The sequence below is a fragment of the Kockiozyma suomiensis genome (genome assembly GCF_038497685.1).
Source record: "Kockiozyma suomiensis strain NRRL Y-17356 unplaced genomic scaffold V2V93scaffold_2, whole genome shotgun sequence".
NCBI classification, from domain to species: domain Eukaryota; kingdom Fungi; phylum Ascomycota; class Lipomycetes; order Lipomycetales; family Lipomycetaceae; genus Kockiozyma; species Kockiozyma suomiensis.
In genome coordinates, this window is record NW_027117665.1 from 704,772 (window position 1) to 723,889 (window position 19,118).

At 44.3% G+C, this 19,118-nt stretch overlaps 8 protein-coding genes across 8 annotated transcripts; 3 read left to right on the forward strand and 5 right to left on the reverse strand.

Moving 5' to 3' along the window:
- The first annotated feature begins 315 nt into the window (after window positions 1-315).
- V2V93DRAFT_364305 (P-loop containing nucleoside triphosphate hydrolase protein) lies at window positions 316-5,249 on the forward strand. The gene is made up of 5 exons (XM_066908817.1): window positions 316-678; window positions 750-1,337; window positions 1,398-3,847; window positions 3,912-4,746; window positions 4,811-5,249. The coding sequence occupies exons 1-5, from the start codon at window positions 658-660 to the stop codon at window positions 4,955-4,957; spliced, it is 4,041 nt and encodes a 1,346-aa protein (XP_066767961.1). The 5' UTR covers window positions 316-657; the 3' UTR covers window positions 4,958-5,249.
- Window positions 4,983-7,656, reverse strand: V2V93DRAFT_364306 (ABC1 family-domain-containing protein). The gene is made up of 3 exons (XM_066908818.1): window positions 6,632-7,656; window positions 5,325-6,569; window positions 4,983-5,255 (listed from the first exon to the last, which is right to left on the reverse strand). The coding sequence occupies exons 1-3, from the start codon at window positions 7,565-7,567 to the stop codon at window positions 5,211-5,213; spliced, it is 2,226 nt and encodes a 741-aa protein (XP_066767962.1). The 5' UTR covers window positions 7,568-7,656; the 3' UTR covers window positions 4,983-5,210.
- Window positions 7,657-7,808: 152 nt separating this feature from the next.
- V2V93DRAFT_364309 (uncharacterized protein) lies at window positions 7,809-8,818 on the reverse strand. The gene is made up of 3 exons (XM_066908819.1): window positions 8,533-8,818; window positions 8,387-8,469; window positions 7,809-8,319 (listed from the first exon to the last, which is right to left on the reverse strand). The coding sequence occupies exons 1-3, from the start codon at window positions 8,654-8,656 to the stop codon at window positions 8,257-8,259; spliced, it is 270 nt and encodes an 89-aa protein (XP_066767963.1). The 5' UTR covers window positions 8,657-8,818; the 3' UTR covers window positions 7,809-8,256.
- Window positions 8,819-8,872: 54 nt separating this feature from the next.
- Window positions 8,873-10,011, forward strand: V2V93DRAFT_364311 (uncharacterized protein). Its single transcript, XM_066908820.1, has one exon. It carries the CDS (start codon window positions 8,935-8,937, stop codon window positions 9,871-9,873), a length of 939 nt encoding a protein of 312 aa, XP_066767964.1. The 5' UTR covers window positions 8,873-8,934; the 3' UTR covers window positions 9,874-10,011.
- Window positions 9,928-11,223, reverse strand: V2V93DRAFT_364312 (phosphatidic acid phosphatase type 2/haloperoxidase). Its single transcript, XM_066908821.1, has one exon. It carries the CDS (start codon window positions 11,118-11,120, stop codon window positions 10,224-10,226), a length of 897 nt encoding a protein of 298 aa, XP_066767965.1. The 5' UTR covers window positions 11,121-11,223; the 3' UTR covers window positions 9,928-10,223.
- Window positions 11,224-11,383: 160 nt separating this feature from the next.
- Window positions 11,384-12,271, forward strand: V2V93DRAFT_364314 (MED7 protein-domain-containing protein). Its single transcript, XM_066908822.1, has 2 exons — window positions 11,384-11,549; window positions 11,610-12,271. The coding sequence occupies exons 1-2, from the start codon at window positions 11,418-11,420 to the stop codon at window positions 12,120-12,122; spliced, it is 645 nt and encodes a 214-aa protein (XP_066767966.1). The 5' UTR covers window positions 11,384-11,417; the 3' UTR covers window positions 12,123-12,271.
- A 502-nt stretch (window positions 12,272-12,773) lies between these two features.
- V2V93DRAFT_122964 (uncharacterized protein) lies at window positions 12,774-15,917 on the reverse strand. The gene is made up of 3 exons (XM_066906782.1): window positions 15,556-15,917; window positions 13,460-15,422; window positions 12,774-13,402 (listed from the first exon to the last, which is right to left on the reverse strand). The coding sequence occupies exons 1-3, from the start codon at window positions 15,559-15,561 to the stop codon at window positions 12,879-12,881; spliced, it is 2,493 nt and encodes an 830-aa protein (XP_066767967.1). The 5' UTR covers window positions 15,562-15,917; the 3' UTR covers window positions 12,774-12,878.
- A 372-nt stretch (window positions 15,918-16,289) lies between these two features.
- On the reverse strand, window positions 16,290-18,254 carry V2V93DRAFT_356914 (general substrate transporter; the record flags this gene model as incomplete). Its single annotated transcript, XM_066908015.1, has 8 exons — window positions 16,290-16,445; window positions 16,525-16,799; window positions 16,860-17,076; window positions 17,161-17,414; window positions 17,476-17,558; window positions 17,605-17,970; window positions 18,045-18,098; window positions 18,136-18,254. 8 exons carry the CDS (start codon window positions 18,252-18,254, stop codon window positions 16,290-16,292), a joined length of 1,524 nt encoding a protein of 507 aa, XP_066767968.1.
- Window positions 18,255-19,118: the final 864 nt, after the last annotated feature.

Consider the following 19,118-nt stretch of genomic DNA (forward strand, 5'->3'; position numbering starts at 1 on the left):
TTTTTGCAATAAAAGCAAAAGAAAACAGGCAGAGGTGAGAACTGTTGTGTCCGACAGATCGATTAGCAGAAGTTGAACCGTCAATTCAATTTTTTTTTCAGCGTGACAGGGGACTGCCTCTTGTTTTGGGACATAGAAAACGGGACGTATCGCTTTGCGCACAATTCTGATTACACTCAGTGGCTCTGGAGTTCGTCTTGCTTTTCTTGCAGAAGCTTGACGGACGTACGTTTAGCATTTATATATATGTAGACAATATCTTATTTATGGATGACTTTCTTTTATAATACGGCTAAATTCTTAAAAGCTCGAAATCTCTCAAAATTACCCAATTGGGAAGTTACCCGGACTTCTAGGCTTGCCTCGGATCCGGCAATTCATCTTTTCCTCCCAACCAAAAAAATTTACTACTCCCGACAGAGCCTGAGCAGTAGTGAGATGAATTTTGCCCATGCATCCTGAACGCCTTCAATTGTTTTTCAGTTTTATAGAGTAAAGAAGCATTTACTTTAGCCCTAGTGATATATTTGTCAAACAGCATCAAACAGAGGCGCGCCATTACTCGTATTTGTGAAGTTAAAGCTGGATTGCTTAATTTTGTGCAAGCTAGACCTGCGCTCTTGTTTATCTTCACTCTTTACCAAAGACGAATAAACAATGCAGCGCTTTAGTCTTCTGGTATGGAACCGTTCTTTCTGACCGTATTTTTCTACCTGCTCCTACAATGCTGACCCGTTCTTCTTCATTAGTCCCCTCGAGTATTGCGTTTGCGCGCTCGTCAATCGCAACTATTGAAGACGAGTATACAAGGGCCTGCGCTATCTCGAAAACTGGCCAACCGGGAGGCCGGACTCAATTCTGGCCAGTCTAGTAACTTGATGATTGCCGTTTCAAATACTCGGCCGTACCACAGCACGCGACCTATTCTTTCAGCTGATGCTGCCGAGAGTTTTGCTTCATATAGTAATGGACAGAATTCAAATCAGTCGCGGGTAACTCGAAGTTCTAAGAATAATAAATCTAAGAATTACAAAAATTCACACAGAAATCAAGATCAAAGGGGAGGCAATAAGAATCTGGCAGCTGAAAGTCGGAGATACATAGAAGATGTGATCAATCCATATATAAAATCACTTTCTCTCCCATTTCCTATCAAGACTGATGAAAATGGTCGGGCAATTACATCTGCAAAGCTGTTTTATGAGATTTGTATTGGATACAATGTTACTATAAATCTGGCTAATAGTAAGGCTGGCTTTGAATATAACGCGTCAGTAAATTTTCCTCCCGAGTTTGATTTGCAGCCATTGAAGGTAAAAGCGCTTAATTCTAGCAAGGTCAGTCGATTTTATTTCTCCAAACTTTGTATTACTTTAGCTTATAAAAATGTCGTATAGCTTGCCGCCGAGGAAGAGCTATATCGGAATATCCTCAATGGTATGATTAACGGTGCAGTGCCAAATGCAGTCCTAGCAGATTTCCTTCCGACTGGAAATTTCTGCAACTGGTCTCGAACGGCACAGATCATCCCACAATCCGTGCTTAATGCTGATAGCAGCGCAAAATTACACGTTCTTAGTCTCTGTTTGCGATACGGCTCGCTTCCACAATTTACAAGTACGCAACTTGGAAACTCTGTCGAGGTTTCAATTAGCTGGCCTGAAAACGATATTTCTGTGACTGCTCGGCGACACACTCTCGTAAATGCCGAGAGAGCAGCCTGTGTGGCTTTCAAGCTCATGGCGCAGCAGCATTTTAGAGATAAACTCAACACGACTATCTATCTCAATGATCTCAGCGAATTGAGCCCGGCAAATGCGGAACAGTTTGTTACTTATATGGCCGAACTAGATGGTCAAGAAGTTAAATATCTGGACAAAAACAGTAAGAAATTTTTTGGTGGAGAGGTCTATATTGGCGACACTCTTGCCGGACAGGTCCGAGGCATGCATTCACGAGCTGATGCGAAGATAGCCGCCTATCTGATTTCTGCCTTTGTTATTAAGCAGCGAGAAGAAGATCTTTGGAAAAAATTCGTGACCGAACTTAGGACCGGACACGGTATTGTGCTGAAAAAGCTGGCCCCTATCTACACGCGCTGGGATGCAGGCGTGATTGGTTGTATTCGAGCAACTTCCAAGGATATGATGAATTTACTTCGTAAACTTGCACCAGACGATGATGTTCAGCAACAACTTGAAAAGGAACTAAAAGAATATGCTCCTTTCAGCCGTCGATTATTATCGGAATCTGAAATCGAATTGAAAAGCCAAGAGCTGAGAGCTCAATACGATCAGTATCGAACTTCTGAAGCGACTGCGGCTATGCGCGAAATCAGAAGTCAGCTTCCAGTCAATCAGTATGCAGACGAGGTTCTTGAAATGATTAATAATAATGATGTTTGCGTGGTCGTCGGTGCCACAGGTAGTGGAAAATCTACCCAAGTACCTCAAATTGTTCTCGACGACTACATCAAGAGAGGAGAGGGTGCAAAATGTAACGTTATTGTGACGCAGCCTCGTCGTATCGCGGCATCATCAGTGGCAGATCGTGTAGCTAACGAACGTCACGATCGACTTGGTCAAGGTGTTGGTTTCCAAGTTCGATTTGAATCGCGGTTGGCCAAGCAGGGTGGAAGTATAAACTTCATGACTACTGGTGTGTTACTTCGTCAGATGCAGACTGATATCGAAAGTGCATTTGCTGGTTTAACCCATGTAATCGTTGACGAAGTTCACGAACGCAGCATAATGATTGACTTTCTGCTCGTGTTGATCAAGCGACGACTAGAGTTGAAGCGGCAAGGATATGAAATACACATGCCAAAGATCATTTTGATGAGTGCCACTGTTGACACCAACTTATTCTCGCGTTATTTTAAGGATAGTGAAAACAACTGCCCTTCGATCTCGATTCCTGGTCGCACATTCCCTGTTGAAATGAATTATCTGGAAGACATTATGAAGTATATCGATTCAAAGAGCATACTGACAAAATCCAGCGACAGGCAGCTACAGAAATTTATTGCCAAAGAGATGGAACTTGAATTGAAGCCAGAAATTGTTGACTCAGAAGATGAATCTCCAGGTGTTGATTGGCAAACAAAGGGAGTTTTTGGAGACAGCGGCGTTGTTGCAACTTTCCAAGATGAGAGTTATGTACCGCATGAACTCATCTCGAGCTTGATTGGAAACATTGTGACTAAAGAGCCTGAAGGATCTATTCTTGTTTTTTTGCCCGGTATTGCAGATATCGTATCCGTCGAGAAACTTTTGAAGGCTGAAAACAATCAGATATTTAGCGATCCAGATAAAGCGCGTCTGTACATCCTTCATTCAACCATTCAAAACGCGCAAAAGACTGTATTTGAAAAAGTGCCGGATGGTTGTCGAAAAATCATTCTTTCTACCAATATTGCCGAAACGTCAGTCACGATTCCTGAGCTAAGATATGTCATTGACTCAGGAAAGGAGCGTGAGAAAAAATTCCTTACTACTCAGAGAATAACGACGCTTCTAATTGACTGGGTTAGTCAGTCAAATATCAAGCAACGATCTGGTCGTGCAGGTCGTGTGAGCAACGGTGTCTATTATGGATTGTTTTCCAAAAAGAGAGTTAACCATTTAAACACAAATCCGACCCCGGAAATTTTGCGATCCGATTTACAACAAATTTGTTTGGAAACCAAGGCTCTTGGAATCAAAGACTCTGTGGAGAACTTTTTGAAGGACACAATTCAACCTCCTTCTGGAATAGCTGTCTCCTATGCAATGGATACATTGAAACACATTCACGCACTTACATCTGACGGCGAGCTTACTCCTGAGGGCAAGCTTTATTCTACACTGTAATATTATTCTTCTCTTAACCTGTTGTTAGTTTTGCTTTTCTTCTAACTCTTACTCGCATAGACCCGTCTCTCCATCCATGTCACGAATGCTGTTGTTTGGAGTTCTTTTTCGCAGTATTGACGCAGCCATTGTACTTGCTGCTTTGACATCAGGACGCAGCATCTTTCTCCTTCCAATGAGAGATCAGCAAGACAGAGCCCAGAAGATCAAACGCAGATTTGCCGAAGGATCTCATAGCGACCATGTCGCAGCTATCAATGCATACAGAGACTGGCGCAAAGTTCGTATTACCCAAGGTGCTTATGCTGCTGATAGATTTGCAGACGAGAACTTTTTGCACCGTTCTGCTCTAAAAGTCGTTAGTGCTTCTGCCGAGCAGATCCTGGAGATCCTTGAGTCTAGACATATTCTTCCCCGTATTCAGCCTTCTGAGAGATATGAGGGTGAATATGGTATTCCAGAATTGAATGTGAACTCACTCAACGTTCATCTGACCAAAGTTTTGGCGTTCGCTGGATTGTATCCTAATGTGGGAGTGCAAGCGACATATAGATCCCTGCGTACCGAGCATGAAAATAATTCAGTTATGCATCCTTCTTCTGTTAATTTCCCGGAGAGTATTGATGGCAATCGCTATGGTGGACAACTCAAAGAGGAATCAAAGGTTAAATACGGCACTTTGTTTACTTTTGGCGAGAAAGTCAAGCGAGATGCAAACAACCTTCAAGTTACACTGAGAGACACCTCCAGATTTGGGACGCTTCCTTACATCTTGTTTGGAAGTAAAGTGGAGCTCGATCAAAATCTTTTATGGGTCGATGACTGGGTTCCTATCCAGATGATGCCTGACGTTTCTATTTCTATGACTGTGACGTTGAAGCACCAATTGGATGTGGTACGTTTTTTTTTCTCTTTTTCTTTTAATGTAAATTTAGACACTAACATATTACACTCGTTAGCTTCTTCAATATCTTTTCGCAGAATTATGCAAAGGCAAGGATGGCCGCGTCATGGACCCGGATGAGGCCGAACTTCTGCGAAACTGCGTCCGTGGTCTCATCTACCTATTCGAGGCGGAGAATGCCGTCCCGCGTTCATATTTTTAAATATTCACTGTATGTATTGTATATATAGAATCAAGGCGACGGAGATAGAAATCAAGGCTTAATTATGCATGGATTGTTGGGTTAGTAGTGCTATAATTCAAGCCAATCCGTTGCCTGCGGAGGAACAGTAGTTGTATATAGTTTATTCAAAATCAAAGTAATAATGAGATTATGATACAGCCCAAATAAATATATTTATGATGTCCTTGTCTATATGTACACTAACCCAGCGCGAAGAAGTGACCTCCGCAATTTAGATATTAGGACAAAGTAAGTCATACTTGATAAGCCGTTTAATCTGTAAGAAAAAAGAAGTTAGTAGAACTAATTGTAAAGCAGTTTTTGAAACGATAATAGTATAGCATACGTCTGAAGCAGAAGCAGTGACAAACTCGCGAGCCTCGAGCGCGACCCACACTTTCACCATCGATGACACAGATTGTCCTGATAGCAAATCAGCGTTACCGCTCATAGCCGAAATAGCTCCCAGTCTTCTCAAAATAGGTAGTGAGCTCTTGAAAATGTCAAGATTGGGATCAAGTTGTCTGCCGATGCCTTCAAGGAGTAGTACTGAGAGCACAACATTTACAAAGTCGCTTTCCATGCGCACATGGTGTTTACGAATCATGCTCAGTACTTCTTGTAATACGTCGCCTATTTTCATGTTACCCAAGGCAAATGTCTTGCTCTTGACACCCAGCAACAGTCGCTGCATTCGTAAAGCAAAGACCTCGCCATCAATCACAGTCTGTGGCGTTCTCGATCGTTCAATCATCAGCTCTCCCGCGCGATAACCATCAAAAGTTGCAATTGACGTGAACAAATCCAAAAAGTTTTTGCGATTGACTGCGTTCAGTTCGGTGACAAGACCGGCATCTAAGAATACTACCTGAGGACGGTAACCAGCTTCGTCAAGTTCCTTCAGTTTCGACCTGAATTTATTGGGGTCTCTGGTAGCTAATAGCTCAGCAGTTATTGCGTTAGTAGCCTCTATATCGAATGAGATATCGCGATTCCATAAATGTCCAAATTTCTGGTTCTTCTGCATTATGCTCTCGCGCAGCTTCGGAATCTTCACAAATCGTACCATGATATTTCCTGGGTGTAGATCCGCATGCACAAAGTTATCAATCAGCAGCATATTTAGGAATGCGTTCAACCCCATATCGGCAATCTCCTCTTCAACTTCTCCTCGAGCGTCCGGCGGTAAACTCAATAGTCGATCCATGGGAATAGCAGGCACGTATTCTTCAATTAGCACGCGTTTTGCGTTCATGTTTGGTAAAATTGCCGAGTATGAAACCGGAAAATGGATATTTTCTCTATTTGAGAAGTTGCGCTGGAAAATTGACAGGTTCGTGGCTTCTATCCGTAAATCCATCTGCAATTTCATCATGATTCCAAATTGTTCAACTTCTCCAGGAAGCGATAACCATTCTATAGTCGGAATAAAATCAAGAACCCAAGCGAAAAATTCCATAATTCGCAAATCGCGATGAACACGAGATTCAACGTGGGGATGGAGCACTTTTACCGCTACCCACGCATTTTCGCGGTCCTTAGGATTTGGAACGCTCTTCAAGACTTTTGGTGATAGTTTTGCACGATACACCTATTGCACAGGTTAAAAATGCGAAACGCAATTATTAGAGGAAGATAAACTATAAAACTTACTTGAGCAATTGCGCCTATTCCTAGTGGCTCTTTTTCAAACTCTTCAAATATATCTTCAAACTTCTGTCCTTTAAATGCTTCCTCTATAGCATCGATCGTAATAGACAGCGGGTGCTTCTGCACGCTTGAGTGTAGTTTTGACATTTCGACGCAAAATTTATGCGGAAATATATCAGTTCGGCTAGCTGCCCATTGACCAAGTTTGATAAACGTCGCACCCGCCCTTTCCATACTATGAATTAGTAGTCGGTACCACCATAGCGCTCCCGTGGTTTCAGTATCCGAGTCAGAAACCTTTGATCCAAATAAGATTACAGGAGCAGTGAGCACCACAGGAACGAATATCACGACCAGATGCACGAATCGAACCCAGGTTGCTATAGAATCATAAATATTTTCCATAAATGAGTAAATGCGCCGGAAATATGATCTTTGAGGAATTTTTCTTTCATGTTGCTGCTCAGTCATATCCTCTGATATGGAAAGCAAATATTCTTCGCGTGTTTGGAATGCTTGTGAATCTTTTTCGACTTGCTCTAGAGTTGGAAAGGCTTCTGAAACATTGCTCTCGCACTTGATTTCACTATTAGCCCACATGATTGTCGGTATTGAAATAAAAGAGACTGCTAATATACTCCTGAAAAATCTACTCCGGTTATAAGACTTGTTACCTTCAAAGATCAAAACCGCAGTAGCACCTCGTTCGCCACTGGCCCTTCTGACTGATTCCTGATTTTTAGTCAATTTTGTCGTATAACGCGTTTGAATAGAGTTGCCAAATTCCCGTCTACTAGCCAGATTCCCTAAGCGTTGTATGCTTCTCAATGGAGCGCGAGCATGTATAGCTGCTGATCTGATCAGCAAGATCGATGACGCCGCCGGCGACGCTGACGGTTTAAACGCTAAGCGCGCATTGAAACAGCATCGGGATGCCATCGCGGCCTGTTTATTGCTCTATGTCTCGAGCAGAGAAAGGAATATGGAGAACTTGGGAGTCCTGGGATTATGAACGAAGCTAGAGGCTGATCGCTGGCGCCCTGCCGATCAGATTATCTCGGTTACTAGTGCTCACCGCCGCACGGATATCACCTATCGAACGAATACAAATGTACCACCATGCTTTTTTGGATCATCCACGGCAAGCGAATTACAGATGAACTGAGGTTTATTTACAAAATAGTGTAAATGCAATTTCTTTTGATTATTACCATAATATGTACAAAGAATAGGGTAGCGCGACTCGAGGCCTTAGGAGCATATACAAACGAACGGTCAAAAATTGATGTGGAATACTTGCCTCGTTTGAATTCTTTCAGCAAAGCCAGCATTTAGGAAATGGACAAGCTGAACATGATGCAATAAAGCAAAAACATGGTCATAACCAAAACCAGAAGAATTTTAAAACGTAGACCGGATAGACACCTCAAGAAAAATTCCAATGATTTCTTTTTAACTCAAATGGCAACACGACAGACCACAACGAGCGCAAAAAAGGCTGAGAATATATTACATAAAACAAAAACAGACGCCAATATTCACTCCCAAATGACCTTTACTGATTATCTTTCGTATGATACCACCTTTCTCTTGATTACTAGTTCGAAGCGCATTCCATCGACAACTGATCACTCTGCAGAGTTCGGGATGCGAGGCTGCAGACTTCCAGTAGCTTTTGTTCGTTCTTCTTCCTAAAACGTTGATGTGACTTGTTAGAAATGTAACGAAGAAGTTCAGTCTAAGAGGAAAATCACTCACCATTCTCCGTCTTTCTGTTTCATCCGCTAATCTGTACTTATGGTTCAAATACAGCATTCGAAAGGTAAATACAGTATAATACACTATAAAGAAATCAATCTTCCATACTCTCTGTGATTCTTGTCAAGTAAAAGAAATAAACTTACGCGAGCCACCAACGAGAGCAAGGACGGTACAGCGATGAGCGACGTCGACGGCGGTAACATACCACGGTCTAACGAAAGCTGTGCGACGCAAATTGGGCGTGGGGCGAGTACGAGGAGGAGCCATTGTGTCAAATTCAAACGACTAAATCTGATGGAAAATATGCACAGGCTGGCAATCGGGAAAACTGTTAGTCGGAATATCCACGTATAGTGTAGTTTAGTTTGTCAGGTTATCGAATAAAATTTAATGCATATTATTGCGCCGCAGTTGCAACCGTATCTGCGCAGCAGCATTTATGAAGATACGCGAAAATATTTTGGTCGTCGAGCCCAAATTAATCTGACTTTTTATACTGAATCGAACCGATCAATCCCAAGTTCCGATTAAGATCACAAAGCACAATGGCGTCGAGGATACTTTTACGCCTGAGTACGAGTAGGGACATTGTGCGTTGCGTGCAACGGCGTTCTCAGCGGCAGCGACCGCATATTGTCGTTCGCCGTGGGCTACACTTGAGTCGGCCAGCACTTGCTATGGATTTTATGAAATACATTCCGTTTATGAAGCGTCCAGCTCCTTCACCTGAGGTGAAGAAGGTTGAATTTGATGAAGCAGAAGAGGAGGAGCTACGAGCCGTAAGCTCTTCTACAGTATCTGAAGAGTCGACGGAAATTAGTGAAGCGGCCGAGGAACCAAGCGAATATGAGCCCCTAAAGCTTTCTGAATTTGTACATCGGGTATCTAAGATTAAGCCGGTGACCATATCAGGTGTTACGAACCTTGAACCGCAGGAATTTGAGAATATTGACTTGATCGAGATTGGTCTCAAAGCAAAGGAGCCACACTGGAGAACACAGCTAAACGGATTCAAATTTCGCGTCTGGCAAAGCAAGACACCAGTGTACGACTCGGAGAGTGTATACAGATTAGCTCAGCTTGCGGTTGGAGTGCATTTGGGCCTTGTTGAGATTAATTGGCCTAAGGAAGGCGGAGTCGTGGACCCTCAACACCGAGAGCCAGTGACATTAGGAAACAAGTTTACCGAAATTGCAATGCAGCAGAGTGTTCCGGAAATTGATGTGCGCAATTTCTCACTGGCAAATCTCAACACAAGGTTTGCAGTTGCTAAGAAGCTAAGCCAGCTGACTGGACGTACGATTCCCGATGCTGCATTTACACACGCGGAAACAGTTGGTGATTTGTTAGCGTACCATGAAAACGAGGCAAAGAAGCACCAGAAGTATGGCCTCTTCCAAGAGGATCCATATAACCCGTATGATACGAAAGTATTCATTGATCCGGCGCAATATGAAGGCACCAATGTGAAGATCTCTGTGTAAGGATTTTCGTGTAAGAGTTTTCATGTATCTTACAATGTATATAAATAATAGGTATTCAATATGAGCTGTAATTATATTTTAGTATTTATATGCATGAAACAATGCGGATACAAAAAGATCAAGAAAGAAAAAAGGAACATAAAACAAGACCATAATGTGTATACCAAACCAAGTTTTATAAAATGTATCAGGAAAAAAAAACCACCAGAACAAGACATCATCACTAAACCACCGAGCCAAAATAAGAGTCCAAGATGCAGAAATCGAAGAGCAATTATAAATAAAACAACTTAAAAACACCAAAACATAAAAGGATATATTCATAGAAAAACATTAGATATATAGAAAATTTAGTCCGAGTAGCCCTGCTTAGCAGCCTCCATCTCGTCAAGGGAGTCGTAGAAGTCGGTATCGACAACGGTATCGATGCCAGAGTCCATGTTGAAAGCAGGAGGAGGGAACGGCATGTGGCAATTAGCCTTGCCAAGGTGAGGGAAGTACTTGCGGTACGAGTACCATGCGATGAGAGCACCAAGGATGCCTCCAAAGAGAATATCAGTAATATGATGACGGAAATCTTCGATACGCGAGACGCCGATGAGAGTTGCACCAAAGAGAGGGAGAATGGCGATGAAAGAACGGAAAAGCTCAGTACCAGGCTGGAAGACCTTAAGCTGACCAGCTATCCAGGCAGAGAGCCAGCCAAATGCGGCCCAACCATTGGAAGAGTGGCCGGATGGAGTCGAACGGAAACCGTCATAGAGAACCTGCAGGTTTGTGTTGGTGCAGACTTCAATACCTACAAGGCCATGCAGAGGAGTACCGGGAGCGGGCATGCAGCGGGCAATGAAGTCAGGACGCAGACGACCAATCATATTTTTGAGCATCTCGGTCACGAACTCAGTGAGGATGACTGAGAGGGCGAGGGAGAGCAGAGACACATTGACGACGTGGGCCAAGGCGGGATTTTTGCGGTGAAGCAGAGGAGTGAAGATCACGACGATGCCGACGGAGATGGTAGTAGTGTAAATGACGCCGACGATCGAAGGTACACGCTCGGTTGTCGCATATGGATGCTGGATCGATGGGTCGTCAAGAGTGAAGAGATTGAAGAAGGGATCCATATTGGTGAGAACGATGAAGCCGCCGAGGAGGAGGAAGATAAAGACCCAGTCCATGAGGTAAGCCATGTGGAGCATGGGAGCGGCCCGCTCGACATAGCGGTGGACGGAGTAGAAAGAGGTCATTGCGAAAGGAGATTTTCAGTGGATAGTCGGCGGTGTTGCTAGCAGCCCACGGCTTGAAGAGGCTTTATACTAGGCCTTATATTTGAGCTCCAGAAAGTAGGAGAGTTTGCGTAGACGATGAGGCGACGCCTGTGCAGCAGGAATGAGCCTTATCACACACGTGCCCCTGCCCTGATTGGCCCCAGCTAGGCACGTGCTTTGCCGCCCGCAACCCTACACAATAGAGACCCTATACCATTTCCGAATACTCTCTAGATACTCTCCAGATACTTCATCGCCCTTTATCTGGTTGCGACTATGGACTCCTCTCTATCCTCGGCATTCCCGCCGCCGCCTTCTGCCTACTCATCCTTTGTCACTGGTGTTCCGCGTCCGCCACCACCGCCTTTGCCCGGTCCCCGCTATCGCTCGTTTGGCATGACTTGGGATGTACGCTGCTCTTTGTTATTGCTTGGCTAGTATCTGAACAATGCTGACATCTGCCCTCAGACCACGGATGCTCTCCCTCCTCTCAGTGCTGCCGGCATAAAAGAGCTTTTTACTACCTCTGCAGACCCCGCCGATCCATCCTATCGGGTGAGCGAACTCTCGGCTCTCACAAAATCCCTTCTCATCAAATACTTGGAACTGCTCGGACTCATGTCGACTGCCCCAGAACTCTTCCCTCCGCTCGTCGAAGACATCCGCACTATTCTTCTCAATATGCACCACCTCCTAAATGAGTACCGTCCTCATCAAGCTCGCGAGTCTCTCATTCTTATGATGGAAGATCAACTTGATCGCAAACTCGCCCAGACGGAAGCTTCAAAGCAAGCTTGTCAACATATGGAGCATGTTCTCTCCTCCCTAGCTCTGCCTGCTGATCCTGCTGCTTCCACCGAGCTCGAGAACTCCTCCAGCCTCGTAGGCGCCTCTTCTCATCATACCAGGTCATCTGATACGGCAGCCTCTGCCAGACGAGCGGATATGCGTGTCTGGGCAGCTCTATCTTCTCAGCTTTAGTCATTTGCATCTAACCAAAAGTTTTCTGTTTTCATTTCATTTACCGGCGTCAGGGATTTTCTATTTGATCAACAATTATATTTTACTAGAAAATGTAGTAAAGACGACTGTAGTAAACACTATAATACATTTTGCACAATAACTGCCCAGTTTGGCAACTTTCTCAAAAGTACATAAAACAAAGATAATCAAAAACGCCATCATAAACTCTTTACTCTCTTTACAAATTCAAAATATTCTCACCTTTTCATCCCTCCTCCAACGGCCGGTACTTGAGAATAATAATTCCTGTACATCGATTGACTCTGTTGTGGTGTATGACCCATTCGACTATTATGATGATAATGCGACGACTGTTGGTGTGCTGTTGATGTAAGTACTGGTTGTATTTGACGCTGGACTTCATGCTGAACTTTCTGCGGAGAGTACGGTCGCTGCTGCTGCTGCTGCTGCTGCTGACTATGCTGATGATGTTGACTATGGTGAGATTGCATGGGCTGATACTGAGTCTGCCGCTGCGTGTGCTGCTGATGTTGCACGGCAGCATGTTTGGCTCGAGTACTGTTCAGTTCCTGTTGATTTCGCTCACGCTTCTCACTCTGCTGTCGCTCAATGGCTTCAAAATATGTCTCCTGTTGCCGGTACGGCTCACGACTTTTCACTAGTTGCGGTCGCGAATCGGCCTCGACTCGCTCTGCCACTACATCTTCATACTCGGACGGCGGCAAATCATACTATTCGCATCACTGTCAGTACTCACTCAATAAAAAAGTGCTCATTAAAACTTACGTCATCTTCTTCAGCAGGATCATAGTATCCGCCGTACAATTCATCATCCTCATCAGCGTCAACGTAATCGATTGCCCCGTCAGCATACTCTGGAGCAGCTCGACCATATTGATATTGCTGAGGAGATCCATGTCTCCGGTTATATTGCTGCTGCTGCTGCTGCTGCTGCTGCTGCTGTTGAAAATAGAGGCTGTCCTGGTTAATCGTCTCTAGATATCCGTACATGAAATTGCTCAGCAGAACCTGTTGACATAGCGGACGTCTAGGATTTGCCAATTTTAAATGCGACAAGCGATAAATTGCCCGCTCCACATGTAATGGAAAGCGGCTGTAATAGTACGGTCGCTGAACACCAGAGCTTTCGTCTTCATACTCTTCTTCTAAATCAGCGTATTCTTCCATCGTCTCATAATTTGGAGTACTCTGCTTTGGCTGTCGTCTCCTAGGCGAAACAGGGGGCGATTCACTAGTTGACCTCCTCTTTGAAATCCCTGTGCCTGTAAGCATAGAGTCAGAGATCACAGACGAAAGCGACGAGGATGAATTACTGTGTCGAACTTGTGGATTCCGTTTCGAGGATTGCACCTGCTTTGCCTCTTTTCCCTTTTTATTCATACGGAAAATATTCGTAAGCTTGTTCTCTTTCTTCTTCTCTTCAAAGCTCGAATCAGTGCTTGATGAATCAAGGGATTCTCGACTTGTCGAAATCTTTGTAGCGCTTTCGACTGAGCTACCAGAACTCCGCAAAGGCACCGTCGAGAAGCTAGAGACTTTCTTGGACGTCGCTTTCACTGCATCATTAATTGAAGATTTTAACCCGCTGCTTTCCTTATCAGACGTGAACAAACGGCCAAAGCTTGCCTTGATACCGGAAGCCTTTGGTCGCTTTTTGTTTCCCGCTTTCTGCGCGTCATGCTCTTCTGCCGGATCGATGAAGGGTATGATTGAAAGAGATTCGGTACGATTATCACCGTTGTATGAAAAGTTTTCAGGAAACAAGCTCAAGCTACTCATGTGTTGACTGTTTGAGGTCAATGTTCTTGAGGAATTGACAAGCGGTGAGGATATTGCTGGCTGGGATATAGCAGGTTGAGATGAAACACGGCTTGTTGGATCGATAAACTGGTTGCGAGTGTGCTGATAATTGTCGTATTCTTGCGTCAGGGAAATGTCTCGTTCAGCGACAGTTTTGCTAGGCGCTTCTTTGTCTTTCGAAGTCAAAGTCGAGCCATCAAGATCGTCAAAAAACCAGAAATCATCATCAAAATCAAGTTTTAATTTGCCATCTTCGACAGTGACATGCTGTCCTTCTTTGGCCGATGGAGTAGCCGGCTGCTGGGCCTGTATCGAAGGCGAGAGCGTGACTGTATCTTGCTGGATCGAGTCTACAGCTCGTTCATACTTCTCTTCATCTTCTATACTGGAAGTATTTGTTTGCGTAGAAGCTCCTCGCCTATTTAGTTTGCACGAAGTATTGGTCGAGCGCCGCAACCCCCGGCCCTTCAATGGAGAAATTACAGAACTCGTAGGAGAAACGACAGCATTTTGAAACAGCGATTTCGGAGACGATGAGGACAAGGATGATGTTGAAGATGACGCAGAGCGCGCTTTTAATGCATATGTTTCAAGCATTTCCAAATCTGAGACTGTGACTTCGACACGAGCCTTGCGATCTTGCAGTTTATCTGCTCCATCTACATAACCCGTCGGCATCTCAACCGAAGTATCGATTTCGCGCGACAATTTTGATTTGCGACGCACCATTATTCCCGAGGTTGATGATCCATTTGAGCCCGGTACTGACAGCAGTTCAGAATTAGTGCCGGAAGATGAATTGCGAAGAGATGATGTGGCAGACATTGTCCGATCAGCGAGCTTTTGAATTTCAGACACGCGCTCTTGCACAAATGTCCGCCATTCCTTTGGTGCGAGTGCGGGATGCAAATGCGCAGGTACCCAGAGTAAAGTCTGCCCTGCAGAATTCGCACTGTTGGCGCTACCAGCTGATGAAATTGACGCACTATCGTCACTGCCAGTCGGTGACACTGCTCGTGGAATAGCTAGTTGTTGCTGTAGCTGTTGTGATTGTAAAGGCTGAGAGGAGTGCTGTGGTGTAGAAGGCAAATCTGGGTCTGAGGTAGAGGATGCGTCAAAGGATATGCGTTTGAGGGCCTGAATACTACACCGCTCTTGTGCAACGACAGCAGAGGGCTCTTCGAGATCGATATCTTCCAACGGCATACTCGTTCCAAAAGGCGGCGGCACAGTCAACGAGTTTGGTGAACTCACAGACGGCATTTTATAAACCAAGCTGCTGGTTCGAGTGCTTGCTAAAAAATCTGATGGCAACGGCGAAGGTGGAGATGAGGTTGGCTGACCATCTTCAGTTTCTTCGTAATATTCACTCAAGGATGAGTTGTCTGAAACATTAGAAAGAGCAGATACGAAACTATCACGAACGTAAAGGTCTACTATTGCATCCGCATCGGGGTGCTCACGCGATGTCGGTATCTATTCGAATATTGATTGTCAGCTTGTTAATTTTCCTCCCCCGCGACCGTAGTGTACACGAATTCAAGGCATTCAATAGCTCTGTATTTGCGCTATTTCCTTCAACAACAAGAAAATTAAAGAAAATACATACCTCCATATAAATAGAATGGCCAGAATCGGCACCTGACGCGCAAGCTGTGTGTGGACAGAATCAGACGCGCCGGTCGACAAGATGAGCAGAAGACGGCGCGCTAGGGATGGAATTGCAACACGTGAAGCAGTGTATGGCTGCCGTATTGATGTCGCTATTCAACGCCAGGTTGGGAAAGCTGAAAAAGACTAGACAACTGCTGAGTTCTCTAGAGAAAAATGGAAATGTTAGGTTTCTGGTCGTGACAAGTGATAATAGGAGAGTCGAGCATCAAGCGCGTAGCCGAAATGAGCAGGCAAACAAAATTCCTGGTTGTGATTAAGTCACTAATCACCTGAATCACACGTGTATGGTGATTCTAGATTGTGACTAAGAATGAGCTGTATTCATTTTTTTATCTGTTCAGAAATACACATTCTGGTTTTACTATGATGTCGATAAGGAACTATTTACTGCTGAATTTATACACATGAAGCTGTTCGCGCGTGGAATCCACGAGGAAAGATCTAGCGTTTTCTCAGCGGTTTAAAGCCACAGAAAGAACCCGTGTTCCCGAAGACGTCAAATACTAGAGCCGCACTAGAACTGCCTGATTCGGCATCATGATATTCCTTAGTTCGGAATAATTTTCGCGCCGATACACTTTAGGCGCACACTGTCTACATGATCATATCCAATAGACAATGACTCGAGTCTTTATTGACAAAATTATAGTATTCTAGAATACGGCAAATTCAAACAACAGCTGCAGCATTGTCTGGCTTCGTAACATCCTCAACTTGAGCCATTTCGAGCTTCCTCTCAGCCTGTGCATTATCAAATTCATTGATTTCCACCTCGACTTTCTCGCCAAATGCGTGATTAACTTCTTCCAAAGTGAGACCTTTGGTCTAAAAAAACACCGTTAGCCATAATTAAACTTTGCAGGGTCTGGTTCTCTAAAACGAGAGTGGAAATATGCCTGCCTACCTCAGGGAAGAAAAAGTAAACGATTGGAAAGAAGAAGACGTTGCATGCAATAAAAACCAGATCAAATTTCCATTTAATGTGAGCAAGAGCAATTGGCGCGGTTTGGCTAAAGGTAAGCGTGACACTATTTGAGAAAAAAAGCGCTGTTGCCATGCCTTTTGCGCGGATCTTCGTAGGAAGGACTTCGGCTGCGTACGCATATGGCGAAGCGGTGAATGTGGCTCCAAAGACGAAAATGTACAACATAACGCACGCAATACCTGCTTTACCCCAGCCTGCAACATAGTTAGCGCACCCGAAAAAAAGAAACGAATAAAAAAATTTCATAAACCTACTTGTTGACAGAGTATCGTTGTATTTTGCGGAGCAGGCGGCAAAAATGGCGAGCCAGACGGAAAGAAAAAAAAGCCCGTGCAAAAAGAGCTTTCGTCTCCCAATACGATCGATGAGTAGTAGATTGACTACGCCGCCAGCGGTGTTACATATTCCGAACACACCAGACATTAGAAGAACCATGCGCGTGGAGAATCCAAGTCCAGCATATAGTACTGCCTGCATAATTAATCAAGCAAATGAAGTTAGCAGACACGGCTGAGAATTTCGAAATCTATCTGACACAGAGGAGGGTCGTCGCACCTGGTAAATTTGAATAGTCTGCGCGCCGTTAGTCTGAACTGACGTCAATGAGGCGATGGCCACGGCAACACGCCTCAATTCAGACCTATTTGTAAACATATGATTCCATTTACTGGTTTCCTTTTCAACTTTCTCTACTGCTAATTGAGCAGAAATCTGGAGATATTCTTTTTCCCAAAACACAGGATCGCTATGGTCATCATGGAGTCGCTTAAGAACCTCTTGTGCTTCCAGTTGTCGATCCTTGGAGATCACTATACAGTTGCAAGTCAGAATTTGTGTCGATAGCAGTAAAGCCCTGAAGCTGAGACTTACACCAGCGAGGTGAAAACGGAATAAAAAAGCAGCCAATGATTAGTCCAACAGCAGGAACGCACTGTAGTGCAATCGGAAATCTCCTAGAGTACAGTTTAGAGTTGGATATGCAAGATAGAAAAAACTCACAGTACTAACCATGAAAATGAAGCATTACCCGAAAAGTTACATCCGTATCCTACCCAAGATGCCAGAGTTCCAGCGACATCAAGGATGACAATCTGAAAAGCTACCATAGTTCCGCGGAGATGCGGTGGCGCGATTTCAGCTTGATAGATATTGACAGTGGTCAGCATGATCCCAGACGCCATGCCTGCAATTACGCGGCCAACGAAAAAAAGCTCAATTTTATAGGAACATGCTTGGAAGATGGCCCCAATAAGACCGATAACACCTCCAATCTGGATTGTGCGCTTGCGGCCAAAGCGGTCTGCCAACATGCTGACAAAACCCAGACCTAAAATCACTCCTGCAAAGTAGACCGATCCGACGGCGCTGTACTTAGGATAGTATTAGTGTATCTGTGTATACAGTAGTGAGCAGAATATTCAAATTAACCCTAGACGCACCCTAGTACATTGGCTGATGGCGTAAACTGTGTAAGGAAGCCCTCTTGCGCCAATCTAGATTTCACAGAAAGTCCATTAGTCATTGCCATACGCTGAAGTGCTTTGGGTGCATAGTGCATACGTGCTTGCTATAACAGCTGCATCATAACCATAAAGAATACTCCCCGAGCCCGCGATGATTGCACATCTCCAATTATAAATCCTTCCCATTGTAAAAATAGAGACAAGGCTGTTAGTCAAGAAATCAGGTAAACGATTGCTGTTACTTATAAGAAAGCGAAAACTGGTCAAAGCGCACTTTTAATGATCGGGGATCGTGTGATATATCCCCGCATTTCATTCTCATAACTGTCTGACGATCATGTCAAAGGAATATCGTTTTGTTTGTCAGCCAGAGCTGCTCCAGACAGACAAAAAGCATCAAGACTGCGACAGATCAGAATATCGGATAGATCACTCGCTGGGATCCTAAATTCCATGCACTTATATATCGAGAGGGTGTGAATGCCTGAAGTCCGAATCTAGTTGACAGGACAGCACCGTAGGAACTTCGGCAGTCTGGCGGAAGCAAGAAGAAAGAAGTTTGATAACCGTCGCAACAAATTCGGTTTGAAACTTGCGGGATCAATCTGTGAAGCCACCGCAAGAACTTCGGTTGGGCAGCATTGTACATAATTTTACGCAAACAATCAGGATCCTAACCTCGAGCAGCGCGGCTCACATCTGCTCAGATGGCAGACTTCTAGTCGCGTGTACATCCAAACATCTTCACCCCGCAATTATCTGCTACAAACCCCCTTTTTAAAGGAGCAAGATCCGGCATGTTTTGACGGCCCTGGCCAGCATAATTAGACCATATATTATCTCAATTTCTCTTGCGAAGCATAATTTAGATCCCTGGCGTCCACCGAAATTCTTCCGAATGTAGCCTAGAGCAAAGGCTCCTCAAGCAAAGCGCCAATAACGAAGTGAAATGATGATGTAATACTTACATATTCATAGACGTCAATCCATAGTAATATACTCTTAGGGACTACGCGCGACAAAATGTTATATAACAGGAATCCCTAAATC

Excerpts from the sequence above, each read along its gene's own strand:
- V2V93DRAFT_364305 (XM_066908817.1), top strand. The coding sequence starts at position 658 with ATGCAGCGCTTTAGTCTTCTG. Across the intron at positions 679-749 it reads TGCAGCGCTTTAGTCTTCTG|TCCCCTCGAGTATTGCGTTT; the intron begins GTATGGAACCGT and ends CTTCTTCATTAG. Across the intron at positions 3,848-3,911 it reads GGCAAGCTTTATTCTACACT|ACCCGTCTCTCCATCCATGT; the intron begins GTAATATTATTC and ends TTACTCGCATAG.
- V2V93DRAFT_364306 (XM_066908818.1), bottom strand. The coding sequence starts at position 7,567 with ATGGCATCCCGATGCTGTTTCAATGCGCGCTTAGCGTTTAAACCGTCA. Across the intron at positions 6,570-6,631 it reads GAATAGGCGCAATTGCTCAA|GTGTATCGTGCAAAACTATC; the intron begins GTAAGTTTTATA and ends CCTGTGCAATAG. Across the intron at positions 5,256-5,324 it reads TCACTGCTTCTGCTTCAGAC|ATTAAACGGCTTATCAAGTA; the intron begins GTATGCTATACT and ends TTTTTCTTACAG.
- V2V93DRAFT_364309 (XM_066908819.1), bottom strand. The coding sequence starts at position 8,656 with ATGGCTCCTCCTCGTACTCGCCCCACGCCCAATTTGCGTCGCACAGCT. Across the intron at positions 8,470-8,532 it reads TGCTCTCGTTGGTGGCTCGC|TGTATTATACTGTATTTACC; the intron begins GTAAGTTTATTT and ends ATTTCTTTATAG. Across the intron at positions 8,320-8,386 it reads AAACAGAAAGACGGAGAATG|GAAGAAGAACGAACAAAAGC; the intron begins GTGAGTGATTTT and ends TCAACGTTTTAG.
- V2V93DRAFT_364311 (XM_066908820.1), top strand. The coding sequence starts at position 8,935 with ATGGCGTCGAGGATACTTTTACGCCTGAGTACGAGTAGGGACATTGTG.
- V2V93DRAFT_364312 (XM_066908821.1), bottom strand. The coding sequence starts at position 11,120 with ATGACCTCTTTCTACTCCGTCCACCGCTATGTCGAGCGGGCCGCTCCC.
- V2V93DRAFT_364314 (XM_066908822.1), top strand. The coding sequence starts at position 11,418 with ATGGACTCCTCTCTATCCTCGGCATTCCCGCCGCCGCCTTCTGCCTAC. Across the intron at positions 11,550-11,609 it reads CGTTTGGCATGACTTGGGAT|ACCACGGATGCTCTCCCTCC; the intron begins GTACGCTGCTCT and ends ATCTGCCCTCAG.
- V2V93DRAFT_122964 (XM_066906782.1), bottom strand. Across the intron at positions 13,403-13,459 it reads GAATCCACAAGTTCGACACA|GGATTTCAAAGAGGAGGTCA; the intron begins GTAATTCATCCT and ends TTACAGGCACAG.